The 19289-nt window shown below is 36.2% G+C and overlaps 1 protein-coding gene across 1 annotated transcript in view; it reads left to right on the top strand.

The window, feature by feature from the left end:
• Positions 1 to 19289, top strand: part of CFAP299 (cilia and flagella associated protein 299) — a 605941-nt gene that overhangs the window by 573030 nt on the left and 13622 nt on the right. Inside the window, exon 5 of the mRNA XM_036853193.1 lies at positions 13660 to 13789. Within this exon, the coding sequence (XP_036709088.1) occupies positions 13660 to 13789 (130 nt within the window). The remainder of the gene's footprint in view (positions 1 to 13659; positions 13790 to 19289) is intronic.

The raw sequence follows: 19289 nt of genomic DNA, 5'->3' as shown, positions 1-19289 counted from the left end.
GGTGGCTTCTCTTGTTGCAGAGCATGGGCTGTAGAACGCAGGCTCAGTAGTTGTGGCACACGGGCTTAGTTGCTCTGCGGCATGTGGGATCTTCCCAGACCAAGGATTGAACCCGTGTCCCCTGCATTGACAGGTGGATTCTTAACCATTGCACCACCAGGGAAGCCCCAGACATACATTTTTTTGAAGATAGTTTTCCATAGCATGTACAGAAATACAAAATTGTCCAATGAAAAGTCAAAGGCTATGAAGTGTTTGGCTTCTCTTTCTGCCTAAGGTTGTTTTTCTACTACATGGATTCTCATTGCTTTCATCTGTGTTGTTTCAGTGTTATTTTTGTTATTTCTCCCTGATCACATTCTATTTATAACTGATATTCTGCTTCACCAATCTCGAGTACAAAATGAGGTCACATTCCTTTTAATATTCAAAATAAATTTTGAGACTCCGATCCATCCCAGCCTTCCAACTGTGATAAAATGTTTATTTCATCCTCAACATACTCCCTTAAGCTAACTCCAAAGCGCTTACAACGCCTACTATCTTAGCTTTCTAATGCTGAGTAACAAATTACCACAAATTTAGCAGCTTAAAATAACACTCATGTCACCGTCCACAGGTCAGCACAGTGTAGCTGGATTCTCAGTTCAGGATCTCACAAGACTGAGATTAAGGTGTCAGCAGAACTGCATTCCTTTCTGCATACTCTGGGGAAGAATACACTCCAAGCCCATTTAGACTGTTGGCAGAATTCAGTTCTATCTAGTTATAGAACTGAGGTCCCTGTGGTCCCTCCATCTTAAAGCCAGCAACAGTGCATCAAATCCTTCTCATGCTTTGAATTTCTCTGACTTCTGGCTTCCTTTTCTGTTTTTAAGGGCTCTTATGGTTACATTGTGCCCGTCTGGATAATCTAGGATTTTCTCCCAATTTTAAAGTCAAACAATTAGTAAAGTCCTTTTTGCCAAGTAACATAACATATTGCGGATCCAACCCCAAAGAGCAGAGATCACAGAAGATATTTTGAATTCTGCCTACCAAGCCTACCTGTTCCAAAGTGAGTAAGTCTTGGTTACTATCCTTTGAAGGACACAAAGTCACAAAACCATCTTCAGTAGCCAAGGAGCCCCCTTTTAACACGTTGTCCCTGTTGAAACCCAGCCACCCAGAAGCTCAGATGCCTTCCCTTTCTAGAGAATTGTGATTTAATCACAGAAACTCTAATGTTCTCAAAATCATCTTACTTGTACTGCCAAATGATCCCATTTCCTAGACAAACATACCATACCAGGCAGATAATGCCTAGTAAAACTCCTATCCACTTAAGAAAAGTACTTTAATGACCTGGGGTTCTACTGCTAATCTGGGCGATGTCTCCAAGTATAGCAGCAGAGAAGGAAGTCTCTCTCCTCCAGCATTAAATTCCTCCATCATAGCTTCACGCTGCCTAAACCTTATTTCATTGAACTCACTTATAATATAGTTCTAAACTGCACATCTCTTTTAGTTTACACAAATTCAAAGCCATTTTACCTCAAAGCACAATTACAGTGCCTGAGCCTGGGGCAGTAGCCAGTCTCCCTCACGACATACCTACACTCCAGTTTTCCCCTCTGGTTTCTTTCCCTGGTCCCTAGGACCCAAGACCCACCATGATTTCCTCTCCCTAATATACTGACATTTCTGTAATGAAAAGCCTTGCCTTGTCACATAGTCATGATAGAAAATTCTAATTCTAGAAATATATCCACAGATATGAAGGAAAACTATGGTGATTACAGGGCAGAATTGGCATACTACTCATAGAAAGATCAGTAAACCTAAAGAACATCTCAATATTCATAACGTAAAAATGAGTGTGAGGTTGCTGAGTGGAGCAATAGTTCAAAATATTTTCATATTCACAAAATTTGAGTTGTCGAGACCTTCCAGATAGAAAGAGTATGTTAAATCAAAGAATGTTTGTTATTTTTAAGTAACAGAACTCTAATCTTGTAATTCCAGTAGAAGCAACAGAGATTACTTATCTATACAATCTCCTTAGCCTAAGATAAATGCTCGCTAACCCCAAAGAGAATAGTTACCAATAATAGCCATCAAATTTTGGTCATTTTCTCATTCCTTCCCTGCATTTGACAAGGGGGATCTCCTCATTGTTTTTTCATGCCTTCTGTTCCTTTTGGTTCTCATGGCACTGTCTTACTCCTCTTACATTTGTATGCAATTCTCTGTCTCCTTCTCAGGCTTGTCTCTTATGTATGCTCAGTGTAAACTGTGACATCAAAAACATAAAATGTGTCTACAAATAACAAACGTTGGTGAGGATGTGGAGAAAAGGGAACACTTGTACACTGTTGGTGGGAATATAAATCGATATAGCCACTGTGAAAAACAGTATGGAGGTTCCACAAAACAATGCTGTATGATCCAGCAATTCCACTCCTGGGTGTATATATGGAAAAAAAAATGAAAACACTAATTCTAAAAGATACATACACCCCAATGTTCACAGCAGCACTATTTACAGTAGCCAAGGTTTGGAAACAACCCAAGTGTCCATCAACAGATGAATGGATAAAGAAGAGTTGGTATACACACACACACACACACACACACACACACACACACACACACAATGGAATATTACTCAGACATAAAAAAGAATGACATTATGCCATTCTCAACAATGTGGTTGGATCTAGAGTATATTATGCTTAGTGAAATAAGTTAGACCAGGAAAACCAAATACTCTATGTTATCATTTATGTGTGGAATCTAAAAAATAAAACAAACAAATGCACATAACAAAACGAAACAGACTCACAGACATAGAAAACAAACTTATGGTTACCAAAGGGGAGAGGGAAGGGAGAAGGGACAAAATAGGAGTATGGGATTAACAGATACAAACTACTATACATAAAATAGGTAAGCAACAAGGATTTACTGTATAGCACAGGAAATTATATTCAATATTTTGTAATAAGCTATAAATAAATACCCTACCTAATACATCATTATTCTGGACATTAAACGAGAGTACGTAGGTGAAAGCTCTTTGTAAATGACAAAGCACTACATCAATGTAAAATAACATTAGTGGCAGTTGTTTCAATAATAATATCAGAAAGAGAATGAAATTAAGGTAGGGCTCTCTGGGACACCCACCCCATCCCTGCACCATTCCTTCAGGTTTCTGCCTTGGGAAAGTGCTTCCTTTGCAGTCTCTTCACCAGGAATGGCCACATAGACCAGTTACTATAGGACTAGCTACTGGCATTCTTGCTTGACCTTGAGGTTCTCACTCTATGATTTGCAACTGAGAAGTTTCAAATACTTCTCAGGATGTTTCTAATACTTGCTCTGATTGCAAAATCAGAAAGAGCTTTGTGTAACTCATAAATCTATCTCCATAGCCTTACTATGGGGAGATATGGTTATAAGTACATCTGTGATTATCACCTGCTTCTTTCCCATTGCATGGAGCTAGCAATGAAGCATTCCAGACATCCCACCAGAGGGCTAGGGCCTTCAGTGAGGAGGCCAGCGTAGGAGTATGGAAGCAGTTATGGAATACTTCCTCAGAATCTCTCCCTGTAAGAAGGGTTCCTCTTGACAAGGGTTACATTATTCTCTACCGTTGGGGACTTATCACAAATAGTCAAGTATCCCAGGTATTATATTACATTCATCTCTCCCTTAACACCTTCCATAACCAGTCCATATACTTGACATTGCACTTTGGGTTCAGAGCACATAATATGATGAACATGCTAGACAGGTGCCCATCTGTTTTCTGACTCAAATAAAAATTAGGAGCAATAGCCTGCTGGCAATGAACACTCCCTTCTATCCACTGCCTTAAAGGGATAGGAAAGCCAACCTTACCAGCTCTCCTTGCTTCCTTTGCTCTGAGCCTCTCTGGCCCCAAAGGGAATGCACAACCAAACTTTCTGCACTTTGGTAGAAGAGAGTTAATAATCACATTTCACATTTAATTCTCAATCCACAGCAATTTGCTTTCTGCCTCATTAGCAGTAAACTACTGAATATCTCTCATAAATGTTAACACTGATTATGAACATTTTCCAGTTCTTATCTAATCTAACTTTTACTATCCTTTCTACCTGGAATGCTTGGCCCTGCTTCTTTCCATCAGGAAAATCTCATTAGAAATATATTGCAGCAAGATATGTATTGTTTTTGACCTCTACAGTCCAAAAATACCTCACACAAATTTCTATTGTATCATTTTTCATGCTGTATTATAATCCTTTGTTTGCATTTTTGACATGCTGAATTGAATTGAATGACCCTTCTGACTACCTGTCACTAGGGCTTTTAATGTTCTCAATTATTTTAATAATTACAGTAGGTTGTTCAACAGTTATTTATATTTTCCCAACTGGCATATGCATTTATTAAATAGCTGATTGAAGTTAGAGATACATTATATAGTCATGAATAGGAGCCAAGTTAACTAACTTATGGAAACACTAAAGTTTAGATTTCATATTCTTACCAACCAAAATAACTGATCAAACCTATATTTTTACATGGAATATGATATTTCAGGAAATTAGTTTGTTATAGAATGTTTTACTGCTTTGATATTATTTGAAAAATAGAAAAAGAACAGGAGTGTTTATTATTCTAGATTAAATTTCATGTCTCTATACCACAATTGCAATTTCATATAATATAATTTTTCCACAGCAATAAAATAAAATAAAAAGTATCAACCATAAGAAAACATGTTTTAGCATTTTTTAAACAACTTTATCATATTTTTGGCAAATCCATGGCAAAACTTTGGAAACATTTTGCACAAACATTGGATAAATCAGCTCTAAAACAGCAGTGTTTAAATGGTTTGTAGGTGTAGAGACCACACATCTCAGTTTTCCTGGCAGCGTCTGGGCTTACTCTTATTGTCTTGGCACAATTAGTAGCAGCTTTCTTCTTTCACAGAAGGAGCCTGGTTTGGACAGTAAAATTGTAAAGCCATCCTACTTACAGACTGTCTACACAGAGATTAAAAAGGAGACAATAATGTTTAATGCTTAAATGTCCCCATGACTCTCATAAAATCCCCTGAATTTTCATTTTTCAATAAAAATCTTTTTTTTTTAAAGAAATGAACTATTGGTGTAAACCACTGTCAGTTGTTTTTTTGGTTTTTTGTGTTTCTATTTATTTATTTATTTGGCTGCATCAGGTCTTAGTTGCAGCACGTGGGATCTTCATTGCGGTATGTGGGATATTTCGCTGCTGCGAGCAGGCTCTTTGTTGCAGCATGGGGGCTCCAGACTGTGCGAGCTCAGTAGTTGCAGCACGCAGGCTCTCTAGTTGTGGCGCATGGGCCTAGTTGCCCCACGGCATATGGGATCTTAGTTCCCCAACCAGGGTTCGAACACGTGTCCCCTTCAATGGAAGGTGGATTCTTAACCACTGGACCACCAGGGAAGTCCCTCAATAAAAATCTTTTGATTTCCCAAAAACCGTTTTTGTAGGTTTTTAATTTTATTTCTGTTTTTTACAAATTTCCTTTAAATATGAATATCTCTCTGTCCTAAAAATTATATCTTATAAATATTCTTTATTTTACTCTCAAATGAAATGTTTTTTTTAACTTTATAAGCATATTCAAGTATTAGGTACTGTAAATGCCTACTGGTCCAACTGTTTAAAACCCAAAAAGATTCCATAATTAATAGAGATTGAAACAACTCCCTCCTAATCATTATGAACTATTGGTTGTATTCATAGGGAAAATCTCTTAGATGGTAATAGCTTCTATTTCAGTGATGTGTTCTCTGTGATTTCAAATTTCCTGTTCTTGTGGTAGTGATCTTATTTTTTCCCTATGCTTTATGTACTGGAGACTACAATTGTTGTAGTCATTATTTTTGTTCTGTATTCACCCCTAAGGCCTTGGATTGCCTTTAAATGTATTTTTATGTGCAAATATTTCTAATCTTTGATAGCATTGTCCATTTTGTGCTTTCATAATTTCCCTAAATATGCCATTTCCACTCCGTTTGAAGGAAGATATTGAGCAAAACGAGGGCAAACAAAGTATTCTGGAGACACGGCTTTGAAATATACTCCCCCTGGTGGTCCAACGCTCTGTTGTTGTGTAATGTCATAAAAATATTTTCTCTGGTTTCAGGAGTTATCATGTAAAATAGATGACAAACAGGTAATTGTTTCCAAGAACATACATGAGGACCCCCTTATCACTTAGTGAACAGATTTTACACATATTTATCTCAATTCATTATCCCAACTTATTTGTATAAGTTGTGTATAAGTACACTCTCATACAACAAAATGCCCAAACCTTGGATGTTTTTCATGGGGAGCAAATGGAAAATTGTTCTTTTATTCCTAAACCTTAAATAATTCCACATAAGTTACCCCTTAAGTTCTTCTATCTATTTTAGATACAGGATGTTTGAACTTTTCTACAAGTATTTTCTAGATGTGACCACTTAGACATAAATTAAAATAACGTGTAAGAACTCATTGAATCAAAGGAGGCTTTCATAATAACAGTCTATTACCATTGTAAAGAGCCTTTGCAATATATAGTTCAACCTCTAAACTTTAGATAAGAGAAAATTGAAACCACTGCATGAGGGTTTAGATTTCCTAAGTCCCAGATCAATGTTCTAGATCAATTCTCTTAATTACATTTTTAAAGTAAATTTTCTTGCTACTTCTTTATTTTAATTCTGTAATAATTAAAAATACTGTAATCAACTGGATCATAAATAATAATAAAGATGGACATATATCATTAATTTAGTCAATGAACATTTATTGAGTGCCACTTATTGATAGAGACAGTACAGCAAATTTAAACAGGTTTGGAAGGTGGGAAAAATTTATTTTTTGATACGTTGAGATTGAGGAGTCTATGATTTATCCCAGTAAGTATTTACAATTGAGCAGGTCATGTGGATAAGCAGCTCAGGTGAGAGAACTGAGATGGAACAGTGGTCGGGGTAAGTTGGCATAGAGAAGATAGATTTAATTATAATATATTAGGAGAAAAGTGTGATGACCTGGAGAGAATCTAAGTTTGGGGACGTTTTTAAATCTCTTTTCTCTTCTTTCCTTTCCCCTTTTTATTCCTTTCTTTCCTTTTTTACTTCTTTCTCTCTCCCTCTCTTTTTTTCTTTCTTTCTGTCTTTTCCTTGTTTAGCTGAAATTTATGTTTGTTAGTTCTAGGAAACGTTTTATAGTGAACAAATGTATGGATACCAAGGGGGAAAGGTGGGCTGGGATGAATTGTGAGATTGGGATTGACATAAATACACTATTGATACTATATATAAAATAGATAAATAGTGAGAACCTACTGTGTAGCTCAGGAAACTCTACTCAATGCTCTGTGGTGACCTAAATGGGAAAGAAATCCAAAAAGGAGGGGATATATGTATACATATAGCTGATTCACTTTGCTGTACAGTAGAAACTAACACAACATTGTAAAGCAACTGTATTCCAATAAAAATTAATTAAAAATAAAAGAAATCAAGAAATAGCAGATTAAAAAGAGCATTTGGATTGGTGACATCAGCAAGATAGCAGAGTAGGAAGCCCTGGACTCTCCTCCCACAAATAAACAGATTCATCAAGAATTCCTAGACAAATTCCCTTTGTGAGAAATCCAGAAACTAATTGAAAGGTCCCTGTACCCCCAGGCAAATGCAAAGCAAGCCTCACCAAAGCCAGTAGAGAGGTTTGGGACACCCTCTTACTGGAATCCCTACTGCCAGCATAGCACCAAACTATGAAAAAGAAACACCCTAGCTCTCAGCTTCTCCCAAGGGAGGCAGGGGTTGGTTTGTGTATCCAGACTCCCAGCTCTTCTAAGGGGGGTCCCCAGAGAACTAACTTCAATTTTGCCAGTCTTGGAGTTCTGGGGGGCCAGGCACATTCCATGCACCTGGAGGAAAATGGCGACAGCAGCTTGGGCTGGTAGACATCATACATAGATCTTACTCCCTGCTCATCACAGAGCAAGTGACAAAACCCACAGCTGCCTGCTTCTCCCTGGGGAGGGAAAGAGAAGAGGCCAGTGAATCTCTGTCCAGGTTGCTTGGTGGAGGTCTTCTCCTGTATAAGGCCAGTCCATGAAGACTGGGAGAGGTGCCTCCTTTGTCTAATATGCAGGCAGCAACACAGAAAGTCAAGGAAAATCAAGAATCAGGCAAGAATGTTCCCCCAAAAAGGAATAAGATAAATCTCCAGATACTGACCCTACAGAGAGGTACTGATAGTATACCTAAAAGAGAATTCAAAATAACTGTCATAAAGGTGCTCACTGAGGTCAAGAAAACAATTCATGAACAAAGGGAGAAATTCAACAAAGAAAAAATATTAAAAAGTACAAAACAGAAATCATAGAGCTAAAGACAATAATTAAACTTAAAAAAAAAACCCACTAAAGTGTTTCAACATCAGACTAGATTAAGCAGAATAAAACATCGATGAACTCAAAGACCAGTCATTGGAAATAATTAAGTCAGAGAAGCAAAAAGAAAACAATGGAAAAGAGTGAAAAAACCTTAAGAGAGTTATGGGACACCATCAAGGAACCAATACACACATTATGGGATTCCCAGAATGAGGAGAGATAAAGGATGAGAAAACTTATTCAAAGAAATAATGACTGAAAACATCCAAAATCTGGGGAAGGAAATGGGCATCCAAATCCAAAAGGCTTAAGGGACACCAATCAGATAAATCAAAGAAATCTACTTCAAGGCACACATTATAATTAAATTGCCAAAAAATCAAAGACAAAGAGAGAATTTTGAAAGAAGCAAGAGAAAAGCAACTTGTCACATTCTATGGACCCTCCTCCCCTTCTTATAAGACAATTAACAGATTTTCAATAGAAACCTTGCAGGCCAGAAGGGAGTGGGATGATAGACTCACACTGCTGACAGAAAAGAGCTACTACCAAAGAGTAATATGCCCTGAAAAACTGTCCTTCAATAATGAAGAAGAGATAAAGACTTTCCCATGCAGAAAATATGCTCAGAAAGTTCACCACCACTAGATTTGCCCTACAAAAAATGCTAAAGGGAGTTCTTCAAATTAAAATGAAAGGATGCTAAAAAGAAACATGATAGCATAAGAAAGTATGAGACTCATTGATAAAGGTAAATATATTAAAAAATTCAGAGTAGTGTATTACTGTAATGGCAGTGGGTAAATCACTTTTAATTCTACTATAAAAATTATAAGACAAAAGTATTAAAAAATAATTATAACAAAAAAGTTAAAGATACACAGCATGAATAGATATAAATTTTGACAATAGCATAAAGTACATGGATGGGAGAAGTTAAAATGTAAAGTTTGTGTATGTGATTAAACTTGTTATTATCATCTTAAAATTAACATTTACAACTATAAGATATTTTATGTTAACCCCAAGGTAACTACAAAAAAATACTTATAGAAGATACACAAAAGAAAAAGATCAAGTATTCAAAATATATCAATAAAAAAATTAACAAAACAAAAAGGAAGACAGCAAGAGAGGAAAAGACAGACAAAAGAACTCCAAGACTAACAGACAACAATTAATAAAATGGCAAGAGTAAATCCTTCCCTATCAATAACTGCTTTAAGTATAAATGGATTAAACTCCCCAATCAAAAGACAGAGTGGCTAAATGGATTTTAAAAAACAACACTCAACTATATGTGGTCTAAAAGAAACTATTCACAATAGTCAAGATGTGGAAACTACCTAAATGTCCATTGACAAACGAATGGAAAAGAAAATATGGTATATACATACAATGGAATATTATTCAACCTTAAAAAGGAAGGAAATTCTGCAATATGTGACAACACGAATGAAACTTGAGGGCATTATGAAAAGTGAAATAAGCCAGTCACAGGAAGACAAATACTGTATGATTTCACTTATATGAGGTATCTAAAATAGTCAAATTCATAGACTCAAAGAATGGAATGGTGGTTACCTGGGGCTGGGGAGGAGGGGGAATTGAGGAGTTAATAATCAACAGGCATAAAGTTTCACTTAAACAAGATGAATAAGCTATAAGGCTCTGCTGTACAACATCGTACTTATGGTCAACATAATGTATTGTACACTTAAAAATTTGTTAAGGGGGCAAGTCTCCTGTTAAGTGTTCTTACCACAATAAAATAAAAATTTTTAGAAAACGTACTTGTTTTAGATTCTATAGACTAGGTCTGAGACTATATTCTAGTACTAACTAGTAATGTAAACTTCAAATTTTTTATTATCTTCTCTTAGTTCCAGTTCGCTCATCTATATAATAGGAATAGTAATAAATAATATGCAGGGTTCTTACTAAAATCAAATTAACCTACATAGATATAGGAATATCATAGTTCTGTTGTATATTAGATACATCTTCTCATATAGAATTTTTTATGGCAAAGCCTTTTTATAGCTCCTGCCTCTTTAGGATCCTGCTTTCTCTACTTTTCCCTCTTCACACCATGGAAACATATTCAAGAATATTTCATCTTTTTAAAAAAAAGCTGACCTTTAATTTTTTGTATCCCCAGTGCTGCCCTAGATTTCTTGTTTCCTTTATAACTAAATTACTAAAGGAATTTTTTATTCAGCAATCTGTTCTCATCTTCCCTTAAATTCTCTATAACTGAATTTTGCTCCCACCATTTTACTGCAACTGCTTTTCCTGTAATATCCTTCCAAGTGCAAATTTTGATGAACTCTCTTCATTCCTTATCTAATATATGAGGCATTTGACACTCTTGTCTTTCTTAAAGTACTATTTCTTGATATATTCTCCTCTCTTCAGTTTTTGCAACAAAGTAACTCCTTCCTGGTTCTTTCTGATGCTTCAGGTCACTGTTTTTTACTCTCTTTTGCTGATTCCTCTTCCTACCCGATAAAATTGATGTTCCAGATTTCATTCTTATCTCCATCTTCTCCTTTGTCCATCTCAGTCACCTCTTTGAATTTGAATACTGCTGATACTTCTAGATACATTACTCCATCTAAGAAAACTCTCTAACTTCAGAAATTCATCCATTATCTATTTCTTCCATTAATATGCATTTAGCATCTACCATTGTGAGGCATGGGCTGAAAAAAGGAATTGGAAATAGGGCAGTAAACAACACAAACCAAGATCCTTGCTTTCATTTTCTTGGATATTTCATAAGGATTTCAAGTTCAAGACGTCTAAAACTGAACTACATGCCCCCACCCCACCTCCTGCAATCTGTTCCTTACCTTGTATTTTATTTCCTAGTAAATAATTCCATCCACTTAGGTATTCAAACCAGAAATCTAAGAGTAATCCTAGACTCTTATCTCGTTGATGTCTTTCTCATAACCATTAAATCCACTTTTCAGTGTCTTCTCAAATCCAGTCCCTCATCTTCATCCACAAGTACACTTCAAGATCACCTGGGCTCTGCCTGTATAAAAGGGGATAGTTTTATGCCTACCTCATGGTGTTGACAGTAAAGTTGATGAGATAATAGATTCATTAGTCTCAGAACAGTACCCAACACATGGTGCTTATTAAATAAGTGTTAGTTATCTTTATTAAATACTAATAATTATTAGCTATCAGAATTGGCATGTGAAATGAAACCTGTTTCCCTTCCCAGCCTAGGAAAACAAAAGTATTGACTAACAATCCAAATCAATTCATCAAAAGTACCACATGCTACACAAATTAACTTCTTTAGATAAAGTGTATATATATAAAATCTGCCTGTACTTCAATAAGGCTTTTAATTTGAGGTCTGAGCAACAAGATAAGAATGTGTGATATAAACCATGCCACTCTGAGTATAACTATGATTCAAGCATTTTATTGGGATTATGTATATCTATATATCTCAGAAATATATGTATGTGTGTGTGTGTGTATATATATATATATATATATATATATATATATATATATATATATATATATATATATATATGTATATATGTAAGGTTGAGGATCATACCCATGTCCCCTATTCCAATTTGTGAATCTCCTAACTGAACAGCCAGGAGGATGGAGGTCAATTTATCTTCTTTATTATGAATTAAACTGAATTGGGGGACCCAGCTTGGGTGCATAGTCAAATTGGTTTGTAATACTTTTACCACTGGATTGAATTTATCACCAGTACTATAGGCTGCTCTCCTATCATCACCCTATTGGGCATTGAGCCTGCCATGATAAACTTCACTCATGAAAGCTAGCTAAAGTGAGGACCTAGAAAGCCATGAATGTTCAGCTCCTTTTCTCAATTCACTAATCAGATAGTCATTCCTGCTCTCTTGTGGAGGCTTGATTAAACAGACAAAGATGGTTGGAAAACCACTTTTCCTAACTCTGTGCCTCAGAAAGGGCAAACACTCCTATGTCTTGGCCATAGAAGGAGTAAGAGGGGAAGAGAGAGAATAGTTCTCACTAATATGCACCCCCAAAGATATGAATATATGATCTATATAATCAGTTTTTTCTGAGTATTAAAAAATTTGAGGGCAAACATATTACATTTTCAGGTAGTAGCAAAAAGGTGATGCCTCAGAAAACAATGTAATTCAGAGTGAGTTTAAGCAATGAAATCTACTCTTTCAAAATGAAGAAGAGGAGTAATAGAGGGAAAAACAACCCAGAAATAGGATAAGGGGAAAATGATTAAAAATAAATATTACAAATATTTGAGAGGCATACTGGGCTGTGAGCTCTACATGACTTATCTCTGTGGCTGTCATTTTAAAAGCAAACATAATATTAGAGATATGTTAATGGGAATAAGATATGCAAAAATAAGTGTATTGAGGATACTTCCAATGCATGTAACAGCATTATATTTGTTTTTGACAAGTAGGTATAAAATGAGAGGTGGAAAAAAATAGAAAGTTTCCATAGACGAACATCCAAAGAAGGGATTGAACAGGCAATGTTGAACAGTAGAAAGAACATGCGTATGCTTTGAAACACACAGATCTGGGTTGAAATATTAGCCCTATGATGTATTAGTTGCAGGGTGTTAACTATGCTGGTTGAACTCCCATAGTATCCTTGCCTTGTTTGTGAAATAAGAGCAAATTCGTATGGGTGTTGTTGTAGAATACATCACATCATGTCTGGCCTCTGGTAACCTCTCAAACACAAGTAGTTTTCTTACTGCCTGGGAAACATATTATTGAAAAATAGAACCTTAAAGGAATGAATTAATTTGTTTTGAATGAAAAGAAGTGACTTAGCCTGCCTTTCCTTCCAGTAAACAGTCTCTTAATACCCTGAATACTCAATATCCTGAAGAGTCTGAACTAGAAGAAGTAGCCTTAAATTGCAACAATTTTCTTCTTGACTTCCTGGGAATATGATACTGGAATAGGTCCTAGGTCCTAGAGTGTCCAAACCAGGAAATCATGCAAAACAGTCATAAATATGTATCTAAATGATTTGAAAATAACCCAGTCTAATCTTTTCTGCAAGAATTTTAATCACACATGTGGTCTACATGGTTGTATAGACTGTGATCCTATCCATTTATTTCGAAGCTGAACTGCCCCAAATATTTTCTGAAATATATTTGTCAATTTAATTCATTATGCATATTAATTCCTAATAAATATTTATTTCTATAGTTTTTACAACTGGGACAGTCATGTTGCTGTTTGGAATTCAACTCCCAACTACCAAGTGATTGCTGATAATCCAGAAGGCTTACTTTTCAAATACAAAAGAGACAGAAAAATTCTCAACGTGGACCCTAAGGTAAGTCTGCTTTTACACGTAGGTATCTCCTCAAATTTTATTGTATCTCTACCATCATTCAAAAATTATTAAATATTTGATCTTAAGCTTTTAAATTTAGAAGTGAAAAGCTATGTGGAAACTTAGAGCATCTACTATCCTTAAAGAAAAAAACTTCAAAGCAATAAATTATCAGAAATCAACAAGGAAGAATTTGGGGGGAATTTAAATGGAACTCACATGTGGGAACACTTCTCCATGCCTGACAGCAGAATTAGGTCAGGGAGCCAGTGGCAGCAAATCTGTTTGCTCTGATTCTGGGGAGTCCAGTCACTTTCTGCTCTGAATGGGGAGATGAGTCATTTAGGGAAGAGAGACTCTCACTTCACATACATACCTTTTTTTATGTGACTAACACTGAAAACAGTATTGTGTTTAGTGCATTTCTGAGCATTAACTTAGAAAATACATTTGATTTAAATATTTTAAAAACATGTCCCATGATATTTTGAATTTGTTCAAAGACAAATGTTTACATCTTACATATTTTCAAAGACTACATTTACATCATGACTTTTAATCATGATTTGTCATATAGCTGGGGTCAAATGTTGAAACGTAAAAGTCGTATGTGCTTGGATTGCTTTGGTGGTTTTTTTTTTTAACTTTTGAAAAACATGTTACTCACATGACAGTATCAGTCTAAAATCCAAAGTCAAGAAAAATAGCTCTTCATAGTGAAAGAATAGAAATTGTGTGATATGCCTGGGGTAGGTAAAGGATGGACCGAAGGTAAAGGGGAGTCTGATTCTAAAAACTTTTGAAAAAGTTTTTCAAAATAAAAAATATTTTGTTTCATATCCACTTAATGTAGTTCTTTGCTCATAAACAGTACTTAGTAACTATGTGCTCAAAAAATGAATAAAGGAAATTTTGTAGCAAGAAATAGATTCTTGTCTGAATCAGATACAGCTCCAAATACAAGAAACCCCAAGCTGGTGGCTTAAAGAGAACAGAGACTTCTTTCTCTCCCACTTGTAAGTCTAGATAGTGGCTGTCCAAAGTTGGAGTGGCAGCTACACTGTCATCTGGACCAAGGTGGCCCTCATCCTCTTAGGCCAACATAGATCTCCAGCCAAAACAAACACCTTTTAAACAGAATGTATGGAAGAAGGTGAGTAGGTACAAAGAACATGCCCCCACTGCCTTGTAAGGAAGTTTCCCCAAAGCTACCACACTCATGGTCACTTATGTTCCATGGCAAGAGCTTAGTCACATGGCCATATCTTGCTACATGGAAGGCTAGGAAATGTAATCTTTATTTATGTAGCCATATGTCCAGCTAGAAACAAGAGTTCTACAAAAAGGAGAAGAGAGGTTTGGGTAGACAACTAGCAGTTTTGTTCCCAGACTGGCCTTATGGACCACCCCCCCCCCACCCTTGTGCCCTAGCCTGGCTGAAGACTCCTGCCTTGGCAGGGGAGCTTCTTTTCCTGTTCAGATTTGCACAGGCAATAACAAAACTGATGCTGAGATTGAAATAACACAAGCTTTATTCAATGGCCAGAGAATGGAGAAGCCGGAACTTAGTTCACAAATCAACTTCTAGTCAGGGGGTGAGCAAGGCAAGATTTCTAACGGTAAGGTTAATGGCAGTGAGGCATATGCATTGGCTTTCCGGGAATAGGCGGGGTTCTTCCTGGAACTGGTTGCCACCTCCTTTTTTTCCTTCTATGGTGCGATACTTCCTGTTATGGCCACCGGCAGTCGTGTCACTTAGCATGCTTGTGTATTACAATGAGCGTATGATGGGGCTCAAGGTCTACTGAAGACCAGGTCATCAGCCATTTTAGATTTGGCCGATTCTAACCAGTTCTGGTGGCCTCCTGTTTTTCTCTTCTGGTGGTTTCCTGTGAGACAAAGATAACACTTCCCCACAGCTTACATTCCCTCAGGGGAGGGGGAGAGTTAGAGTTAACAACCAGGGTGACAGTTTCTGACACAACGCTATCTCCTTCAAAAGAACACTACTCTTTTTTTTTGTTCTCAGGTTTCTCATTAGTAAGATGAAGGACTGGACCTGAACATCAGTAGGGCCATATTTATTATGAATCTATGAATAGCAGAGAAGTTTATGAGTGCATCTTCTCTCTGGTGGTGCCCCTATACTCATCGTAGATGGGTGTCAAAATGTTATCATTTGAGGCAAGTTACAGAAAACTTAATAAATAGCATTCACAGAGTCTTTTCCTTTTCAAAGGCTGAACTATGTACATAAGAAAAGATATAAATTAATTTATAGCATCATTAAGATGTATGAAACAAATTTTTGAATCAGTTTTGAATGACATCACACAGACTCTTTTAGGGCTCTATTTTAACTGATGCCATATACATATATCAAGAATGTATGTCATGCATTAGAGTTTTTGTCTATGTCTTTGAAGAATCATTATTGAATCCAAACTGCTGCTTGACTGGTTCAAATAACTTTAACTAAAACACGCATTTACAGAATAATCAATCATGATCTTTCAAAGACTTAGTCAACAATCCATGAAATATAACATCTTCCTCTTTTTTCCTGGAAGATTTTAATTGTAACTCAAAAGATTCATGATGAGTCTGAAGGAAAGGCACTTCCAAAATCTTGGAGAATGAACAAGGATTTGGTTAATTAATGATAAAAGTAAAGAATTATTGGGTGAGACATCCAATGATATTTGGGTACTTCTATTTCTTTAAATTTTATTTTAAGCTTATCTTTGTAAAGATAAAAACTTACTGGAAAAGAATGTTGGTCTCAGCATTAATAAATAAAATTCTAGGCCTTACTTTACTATTAACTGGCTGTATGGCCTTGAGAAATTCACTTTACCTCCCTAGGCTTTACTGTTCACAACTGGACGATGAGAGTCTGTTTTTGTTGTTGTTATCATTGTTTTCTGATTTCTGGAGTCCCTCTACAGGCTCAGACCTGATTCACAGAGATTCTGACTCAACTGGGCCCAGAAGTACATATTTTCATAAGTGGCCAGTGTGATTCTGCTGTAGATTGCCATGAACCACAATTTGAAAAAGTCTTATCTATAAAAACACAATAATCTCAAGAGATCTGGTACTCTGTTCCCAAACACAAGTGTTCTCAAATAAAATATAACACATATATTTTCATTTTTATGGACTAGATATAAAAGTAGCATGTACATCACCTACCTGATTTCTTAGCTTTTTCACCCTTGTCAAAGAGCCATGATCCTTTTATATTTCATGCATCCACATAGCAGCTCTTACAGGCCTGCAGGAGAGTCAAGAAATAAGCTAATATGTCAAGTTTTTTGAACTACAAACAATGATATGAGTTACATTTTTATAGTCAATATTCTTCTTAATAATTTTGCTGACAATTCTTCCTAAGATGAACACCTTCTAATAACTCCATAGTTAAAGTGCTATAAAATGTTGTAAGAACAATACAACTCAACTCTCCTTTTCGTTTCCTTCAAGTACTCTCTTTGAAATATTTTATGCTTAAAATTAAAGCGGTCAAGATAAATGAAAAGTGTAAACACTGGTAAACAGGATGTGTTTCCTTTGTACAACACAGATGTAGACTCATTAATTCTGAAGCATGGTTCCTATGAAACAGAGTTGTTTGTGAATGGTAAGAGTGGAAAAAAGAAAATTGTGCAGGTCTTAGAACAAGTAATATGAGTTCATTGGTTAAGAAATTCCCAATGCAATAAGAGTTTGGTTGCACTGAAAACAGGACCACTGGCTTTAACTTCCCTGCAGCTGTATAACATCTGGAACAAATAACGTCAGTTTCTATTTTTGAGTGAAGAATGCTTGTCTAAGTGATTCACACCCACCAAAATGTTTCCATTGTATTATCTTTAGAAGGATTGAGGGGACGCACTTTGCACTCACTCCTCTGCATTATCTGGACAAATGAGAAAAACTAGGCATTTTTCTTTTGCTTTTAGGAAACGTTAACCTGAAAGAGTTTGCTTTGAGTCTTAGCCTAACATAGGTGGTCTAAAACCTTCATGATCTACTAATAAGATGAGAGATTGTATAAAATGGTTAAAATAGGAAAAATCTTCCACAGTTACACCAGCTTTTTTCCTTTCCCCTCCCCTCTTCTATTTACTAATGTGAGAACCCATCACCTGGAAAAATGTCTGGTTAATAAGTACTTAATAAATATTCATGGAACAAATGATTAAATGAATGATTCCCTCCAAACACACAAATATAATGCTATAGTAATTCAAAGTTGAGGAGTGGATTATGTCACTGATGCTTGAGGTAACAGTGATAGCTAGAAAGGGTACAGTCACACCGCTCTGTATTGATCCAAGTAAGTCAGAAAACAAATTACAGGAACTTATTGGTGGAAACAGCTAGTGTGGCCGTAATTTTAGGCTTTGTTGAGGTTATGCAGAAACCTTTATTTTGGTATGTGCTTTCAAGTGTTCTTGTGCAGTCCCAGGAATATGTAATTTAAGCTGTCTCAAATTAAGACTGTTAAATTAGAATATGTTTTTGGTTTATGAACAAATTGACACAAACAGGTTAAATGACTTGCTCAAGGTCACAGAGTCCATCATTAGTAGAATCTAGCGATGGAGCTTAAACATAAATTTGAGACACCATAGGGAATGTAAAGATGAGCAAGAGTTCAACCCTTGCCCTTTAAGTGCTTGAAAGATTTTTAAGGAAACAAGCATGTAAAAAATATAACTGCAACATAAGGAAGAAAGTAATATGTTGCAAAAAAGAGAAATGCTTTGGGGATTCAGTGGAAGAAGAGATGACTTTTGATCTGAGGCAGGAGCCAGTGGAAAGGGGATGGTGAGGGGACAGCATTGGGGATTATTAGGTGATTATTAATAGACGAGGTAATCTTTTAACTGAAATTGAAGAATGATTAAGAATTGAACTCATAGAGATGGAGAAGAAGATAATGCCAGGAATGAAACCTATTAACAAAGATAAGGTTAATGAGTGTAAAACAAAGGCAAAGAAAACCCTAAATAGTTCAATTTGGCTGCTGAATTGGTTTGGAGAAGGAGCAGAATGGGACTTGAGCATGGAAAGGTCATGAAAAGCCTTGAATGCAAGACTGATGAGGACCTTGGAGTAGACTTGACAGGTAATAGAGAAATATGCCCAGGCTCTTGTGCAGGGAAATAACAGGAAGAAAGTTGTGCTTTAAGGAGATGAGAGGGTGTAGATTATGACAGACTAGGGAGAAAGACTGGAGAAGATGAGAGCATAACAGTAATCCAGGTGAAGAGCAAAGAGCACCAGAATTAGGGGCCCTACCATAGTTAGGATGTTTCTGAGTTACGTTTTTAGTATCGCAACTACCTGGCCATCCAGGTAAAGACAAAACTTAGAGAATATATCGATGAAGAAAAAGTGGTTGAGAGATCTCACTTTACTCCAACACTTAGGAAAGAGAAAGAGAGTTAGTTCTAGTGCTGGATGAGTATAGAGAAACAGGTGAGCTGGA

This window comes from Balaenoptera musculus, chromosome 5 (genome assembly GCF_009873245.2).
Source record: "Balaenoptera musculus isolate JJ_BM4_2016_0621 chromosome 5, mBalMus1.pri.v3, whole genome shotgun sequence".
Taxonomy (NCBI): domain Eukaryota; kingdom Metazoa; phylum Chordata; class Mammalia; order Artiodactyla; family Balaenopteridae; genus Balaenoptera; species Balaenoptera musculus.
The sequence above is the reverse complement of the archived record's forward strand: the minus strand, read 5'-3'. Positions and strand labels throughout refer to the sequence as shown.